At 50.9% G+C, this 7500-nt stretch overlaps 1 protein-coding gene across 1 annotated transcript in view; it reads left to right on the top strand.

The window, feature by feature from the left end:
- The window catches only part of pak5 (p21 protein (Cdc42/Rac)-activated kinase 5), a 65657-nt gene that overhangs the window by 37694 nt on the left and 20463 nt on the right, over positions 1 to 7500 (top strand). Inside the window, exon 3 of the mRNA XM_062550300.1 lies at positions 6526 to 7500. This exon is cut by the window's right edge and continues 27 nt beyond it. Within this exon, the coding sequence (XP_062406284.1) occupies positions 6526 to 7500 (975 nt within the window). The remainder of the gene's footprint in view (positions 1 to 6525) is intronic.

Below are 7500 nucleotides of genomic sequence, written 5' to 3'. Positions count from 1 at the left end.
GCCGCAGTGCTGCTGACTAAAGGAGTCGTGTATTGCGTGGCCACCGTTTGCCGTGGATAATGGATCTGGGGTCGTAATAGTACCTATTAGCAGCAGCGCTAGCAGCCACCGCGCACCGCGGACGCAACACAATTAGGACTCTCTACAGCTCCCTAAGAGAGCACGCTTCATATTCACACACACACACACACACACACACACACACACACACACACACAAGCACTCGGCTCAGCTAGCCACAATCTACTCCAACACTCATGATATCACCTCTTCTAGTGCTCTCTTTGTATGAAACAGTCTGTCTCTGTCACACACACATGCGCACACACACACACACACACACACAGACACACACGCACACGCACACACACACCCACACACACACCCACACACACACACACACACACACTCTCACACACACACACACTCACAGTGCCGGTGTTTTGATTATGAAACCCAGAGACAGTCAGTGTGTTTGATGTTCCACAGGGATAGCAGCACACGGTCTTACTGTAGGTGGATGTGGCTCTGATGTGGGGGTTTGGGCCCACGGACAGCTCTGTCTCCTCCTTCCTTCTATGGTACGGTTCTGAGACGCAGAGGCAGACGGTCCATTTGCACTGATTAGTTGCTGTACTGAGTGATGCTGTACATACACAGGAACGGCGGCAGACTCTGAAGTGGTTCCGGTTGGGATCCGGTTGTGATCCGGCTCGGAACTGGCCCTGAACTGGCCCGGCGTGAGCCGCTGTGTCTGCAGTGCCAGGCCTGAGAGGGCGCCCCCTTGTGTTCACCCTGAGAAGTGCCGGACATTAAAGAGATGGATTGGCCGCTGGCTAATAGTGCTTCTATGAACTGACCGAGTCGTCTTGGAGATTTATAAACCAGGACAGGTCCTCTGAGCCTCTGAGGGATAGTGATGGTGTGTGTGTGTGTGTGTGTGTGTGTGTGTGTGTGTGTGTGTGTGTGTGTGTGTGTGTGTGTGTGTGTGTGTGTGTTACCTTGCTGCGCTGGATGTCTCTGACAGATGTGCGTAAGTGAAGGAGCTGTAGAGGTGTGTGTGTGTGTGTGTGTGTGTGTGTGTGTGTGCGTGCGTGTGTGTCGTGGGGTAGCTTCACAGGGTCACCACAGGTGTAATCTGTAATAAATAACACACCATAGTCACACACTCCTCCACCATCTGGTAAGCCACTCTTGGTAGTGCCTGCCTGTACCCTTTGGCTACAGTAAGCAGACCTGGGCTTTGCTGTGGTGAGCGGACATGCAGCCCTACGTGTCACATAGCATAAAGCCAGAGAGGGTTAAAGCGGAGTGAGAGGCGCAAGCGTTCGAACATTTCCGCGTTCTGTTTTCGCAAAGGGGAGGGGGGCCAAATCCCCCTTTAAGCAGACCTAGAAAGTGACGTTACATTCGAACTGAACTGCTTGCCAATCTGACAGAGATCGATATCCCACTATGACGATTTTGCGACACGCCGCTTTAATCAGACAGGAACTGTTCGAATTTTGCTTCCATAGAGATGCATTATGTTGCTCTATCTTGTCAGTAATGAAGGATCTTTGATAAAGCTCCAGGGCATTACTGCTGTTCTCCACCAAAAGCATTGTCCTTGGTGGGCTGTTCATGGGTCATGGTGTTACTCCCAAGCTATGCTTCAAATGCAGCCAGCCTCTTAGGACTACATTACATCAGCATGGGGTTGCTTTTCACAGAGTGGCACATCTAAGGCTTTTATGTGACTGGGTCTCACTTCATTTATTTTGATGGGCCTCTATAGACTAAACAGATGATCTGTTGGAGTTAGATAGATAGATACAGTAGATAGATAGATAGATAGATAGATACAGTAGATAGATAGATATACTTCATTGGCACACACCAATGTTGTTGGTAATTGTTTGTAGAATGTAGACTAGGTCAAGCCAAAAAGGGAGAAAAGGAAAGAAAAAATAATATAATAACAATGAAATGATGTTAAATAAATAATGAATAGTCCAAATGAGTTTTGTGTTCTGGAGTCTGAAGCGTTTGTAGGGTCTGCCAGAGGTAAGGAGCTGGGAGGCCTGCCGTACAGTACATGCTGGTGGTTTGGATGAGAGGGGTCATGGTGTGGTAGCTCAGTAGCTCAGAACCAGGAAGTGTGACCGGCGGCGTCGCGTTCTGTTTTGGTTTGGGTCAAGGGTCAGTTTGATTATCACGAACAAGACCATGGATAGGCTATGGCCGTTTTCATCAAACATCATCAGTAAATTGTCTGTGAACAGACTGTCCAAATCCAATGTATTTTTTTTTCTTTTCTCACCCTCCATACCTCAGAACATGTTGTAAGCCTCCTCTAGCTGACGGCGGAACGTGCTGAGTGTGTTGCGGTTCTGCGGTATTACAGTTCCGGCGTGCTCGACGGCCTGAGAGATCTCTCGGCGAGATCTTGGATTGTAAAAAGAGCGATGGCCGGGCTGGAGTTAAGAGCTCAGCTGCTGCTCCATTGTGAAGTAGATAATGGTGACGGCCACTAATCCATAGCTAATTAACTTCTAAAAGCTCGCGCGTCGTTTGTTGTCCCCCCCCCCCCCCCCCCATGCGTCCACACAATGAAAAAGACACTGGTGAACACACCCTGCAGTGTGTCCCCAGTGTGCTGGATGCCAGTGATACGGTAAAGGGTAAATGGACTGCACGCGTACAGTGCTTTTCTACTCCTCCGAGCACTCAAAGCACTTTACAGTTTTCATGCCTAATATTCACCCTTTTTCACACACACACACACACACACACACACACACACACACGCACACACACGCACACACACACACACACACACACACACACACACACACACACACACACACACACACACACACACACACACACACACACACACACACTCACACACACACACAGACACACACACACACACACACACACACACACACACACACACACACACACACACCAATGGCGGAGGCTGCCATGCAAGGCGCTAACCAGCACATCAGGGAGTTCCCTGGGTCCTCCACTTTGTATGGGACCGGGGAACATACAGTACGCAGGACCCTTTCTCTATCGCCCTCTCAAATTCAAACTAAATAAGTAAATAAAATAAATTAAGATAAAATGAAAAATGTTTTTGCATGGTGCTGCTGGGCAGTGCTTGTGGGGGGGTGTGTGTGTGGGGGGGGGGGGGGGGGGGGGGCTGCAGCAGTGGACTGCAGTGGAGTTCCTCATCATCTCATCCTTCAGACGGCCGCTCTAGCGAGTCCAAATGGCCTCACCACTAATGGAAAAGTCCTTGTGACGGAGGGAAGGGAGGGAGTTGCTGAAACCCCCATTACTGCTCCCCCAACTCAGGTGGATGTGGAAGGCATATATGTGTGTGTGTGTGTGTGTGTGTGTGTGTGTGTGTGTTGTGTGTGTGTGTGTGTAATGTGTATGTGTGTTCATGTGTGACATGTGTGACGTGATGTGTGTTTGTATTGTTTTTGTGTTTTTTTTATTTGTATTTGTATGTGTGTGTGTGTGTGTGTGTGTGTTTGGCCAGGCAGGTCATTGGGGGATCGCTCAAGCATGGCTTTAAATTCTAGCCAAAGGACCAATGGTGTCGAGTATCAACTGCAGGGATGAATGAGTGCCCTTTCTCCCCCCAACACAACAGTAATTCCCTTAGCATCCCTCTCACAGGCCTATAGAGTACAGACAGGCTACAGGAACACCGGTCACCTTCACTGGGACTCAGAAAGCTTCCTGTGTCTGGACCCGTCCCAGGTTGATATGACAACTCCACTCGCCATGGTATCACACTCTGGAACACAGATCGATAAAGCAGGGGCTCGCCTGTTATCTCCCCACCCGCCTCTGCTGCCATAAAAACATGTGTGTGTGTGTGTGTGTGTGTGTGTGTGTGTGTGTGTGTGTGTGTGTGTGTGGTGTGTGTGTGTGTGTGTGTGTGCGTGTGTGTGTGTGTGTGTGTGCGTGTGTGTGTGTGTGTGTGTGTGTGTGTGTGTGTGTGTGTGTGTGTGTGTGTGTGTGTGTGTGTGTGTGTGTGTGTGTGTTTGTGTGCTTGCTTGTATGTTTTGTGTTTGAGAGCTACCATGTTATCCTACCTCCCATCTTCCCTCCTACAATCCCATAGTGTGTGAATTCACGTAATACAGCCCTCTCACAAGCAGGGATCTGAGCCAGGGTTTAACTCTTCAGTTCAGAGGGTCAAATCATGTGTGTTTCTGCTCCAACCAAAGACAGACCAAAGATGGTTAAATTCACTCAGTGGTTCTAAGGTAGTTTACTAAAGCCAGATAATTTAGCCAGCAGCACTGGGGGGTACTGGGGGTGGATACTTTTCTGAGTCTATGCTTACACATCTCTGGGCTTAAGCAGCTCTACTAAGGCGTCTGAACACTTTATTTACCATCTCCTCTGCTACCCAAAGAGACTGTAAGTTACAGGGGGGGTTAGGCTTTGTGGGGGGGCTTATTATCTTAGCTAGCTTTGATCTCGCTTCAGCTTCCAGCTGGTTCCATGGTTGGTGTTTATAATAAGCAGACTGTGAGATTGCAGATATGTCTGTATTACTTTCACAAAGAGAAAAAAAAAACAACCATAATCTCAATTGATAACTGACTCAGGATCAGATCTGGGCCACCTCTGGTCCAGCCTCGGCCATTAGCTGTGGTTGTTGTACAGACTACACAGGAGGTGGTGTGGATGTAGGGATGAGTCTTCTTAACCAGTGCTGTTCTGGTAACACCATGTCTCTCTTTAATGCTAACACCATGAAATGCTCTTAACACAGCACAGGATTTGTGGGCCGGGATGACATGTCAACACCCTGTGTGTGTGTGTGTGTGTGTGTGTGTGTGCCTGCCTGTGTGTGTGTGCTTATTTATATACTGTGTGTGTGCGTGTTCTGGTTATACAAAGCTCGGTTCCTGGGGTTGAAGCGTGCCAAAATGTTGAGATTAATAACACACTCTTATCACAAACGCCTACTGGAGGTTATGCTAATCTGCTACACTGGCAACCCATTCCGAGCGCCTCAGAATATGGATTTATTTATTTACTCACTCACTTATTTATTTATTTACTTACCTAGAAGGCATCGTGTTTGCTTGCTGTGTTAGATGTAGGCAGTGCATTCTGAGTCGACCTCCATTATTGTTATGTGAAGTGCCTTAAGGGGGGTGGGGAGGGGGGGTTGGGGGTGAAGCGAATGATGCTACGTTAGAGGTTGGTTTGTGGGGAACCAACAGAATTTGTCAACATGATGTACAGTATACTACCATCTTCATGTGTACTACCATATTCCTTTGCAGGTGTAGCAAACCCTGCCTGATCTGCCCACGATTTGGATTTAGTATAGTGATAGCCAGACTACAGTACCATACACTGCTATCATTCTCTGTTAGCTATATACAGGACAGTATAGTGCATACTGACAATACAGTGCTCACCTGAGTTGCTAACTCTACTCTATACTACTACCTAGAAGTTAGTATACACAGTGCTAGTAACAACTGCACCTGTCTGACTATGTGCTTCAGTTCTTTGATAAGTGAGTATGCGGTAAGGCGATAGTATAGAGCAGTATTTCCCAACCTTTTCTCCTTGAAGGCCCCCTTGCCAGACAACCCAGGGCCCCCTACCTGAACTACCCGCGTACACACAAAAAGCATTGTTTTATTTAACAGTCGGGGTCCGATGATGAATTAGCCTACCAATGCTTAGGCTAGCCCGACCTGAAGGTTGCTTACATACAGTATGTTCAGAGGTCAGAGGTAATAAATAGCTACATGAATTTGAATGTGGCACAAAAATATGTTTTAATTTGGATTTTACTGTTTTAGTTTTGATTATCCAATTGGATGTGTTATTGGGATTTATACATTTAATGTGCGCAAGTATAATTTTGGTAACCTCACAACCTCGGCCCAGGCAACATTGTGCGGACCCCCTGTGAACTCTGGCGATCCCTAATGGGGTCCGGGGACCCCAGGTTGGGAATCACTGGTATAGAGGATGTGGTTGAGAGTATAGAGAACGTAGGCAATAGGCACGGTCCCAGCTGGGGGACTGCTGTCGGATCACTGGGGACAGATCTGGCGATCTTGCAATCTGTTGCCGTTTTGCTCATCGGTTTTCCGGTGGTCCACTGTCAGGTTGCCGGCAAATGTCCCACCATTTTGCCAATTGTGGTCCATGCTGATGTCTGCGCTCTTTTGTTGGAAAGGAAAACTCTTGCAATTTTTGCATCATGCATTGATGTATTCAGTTATAATTCTTCCTTAATTTTGATCTCATTTAATGTTTTTTCATCATATTCACACCAAGTTCAATTAAAGGTGATGGTGGCCCAACAGCGGACCCTGTAGTGGCAAGCCACTGGGTCTGGATTCCCCTGTCGTCCGCCTCATGCTAACTCCATCAGGCTCCTGTCTGAGATCTCTGTGACACGATTGTGCGTATTACTGGGGTCACTGACCATCCATCTGTTTGTTTGTTTGTTTGTTTGTTTGTTTGTTTGTGACGTAGACGATTGTTCGTGGGAGCCGGCCGCCCAAGGACGCCTCCATCAACGGCCTGCTGGAGGAGTTCGACAGCATCTCGGTGACGCGCTCCAACTCGCTACGCAAGGAGAGTCCACCGGGGGCGCTGCAGACGGCCGGGGGTGGAGGGGGGGGCGGCGGGGGCAAGCCCCCCCTGTCCTCCGCCTCGGGCCTGGGCTCCAAGTCGAGCGGCGCCGGCGGGCCCGAGGAGAACGGCTTCAGCCACTACTACGCCCGCTACTCCTGCGACCTGGACGGCAGCCGGGACTTCTCGCTGGAGCCGTACCGGGACAAAGGCGGAGGCGTCTACGCCTACGACTACACCAGCGGCGCCGGTGCCGACTGGCCCGTGGGCCGCCACTACCGCCACTTCCCGGCCAAGCAGAACGGGCACCCGCTGCCCATGCCGGGCCTGCTGGCGCCGCTCCACCACCCCATCCGCAGCCCCTTCTACCCCGACGCCATGCCGCAGAAGAGCTCCGAGTTCGCCAAGCTGCCGCCCGACTACCACGCCTACCTGGAGTCCAAGGTGCGCCTCTCGGCGTCGGCCGGCGACGGGCCCAGCTCGGGCTCGGGCTCGGCGGGCACCCGGGACTACTACCGCGCCTCGCTGGGCGGCTCGTCGTCCAGCCAGGACTACCGCGAGGTGCCCATGGGCACGCCGTCGCGGGCCTCCCTGCACAGCGACCAGCTGGGCTACGGCTGCAGCGAGGGTGGCAGCGAATGGGGAGGCATGAGCGGCGGGGGCATCTACGGCCTCGTGCCCAGGGACGAGTTCGAGCGGCGGCCCAAGTCGTCGTACGTGACGCAGAGCAGCCCCCAGCCGGCCATTCGCCAGCGCTCGCGGTCCGGGTCTGGGCTGCAGGACCCCAGCGGACCCCCCCACTCGGCCAGCGCCTTCAAGGTGGCCCCCCAGGCTCACCCGTACAGCTCGTACACCTACCCACGCCTGTCCGAGACC

Source organism: Sardina pilchardus, chromosome 12, assembly GCF_963854185.1.
Source record: "Sardina pilchardus chromosome 12, fSarPil1.1, whole genome shotgun sequence".
Lineage (NCBI taxonomy): Eukaryota > Metazoa > Chordata > Actinopteri > Clupeiformes > Clupeidae > Sardina > Sardina pilchardus.
The sequence above is the reverse complement of the archived record's forward strand: the minus strand, read 5'-3'. Positions and strand labels throughout refer to the sequence as shown.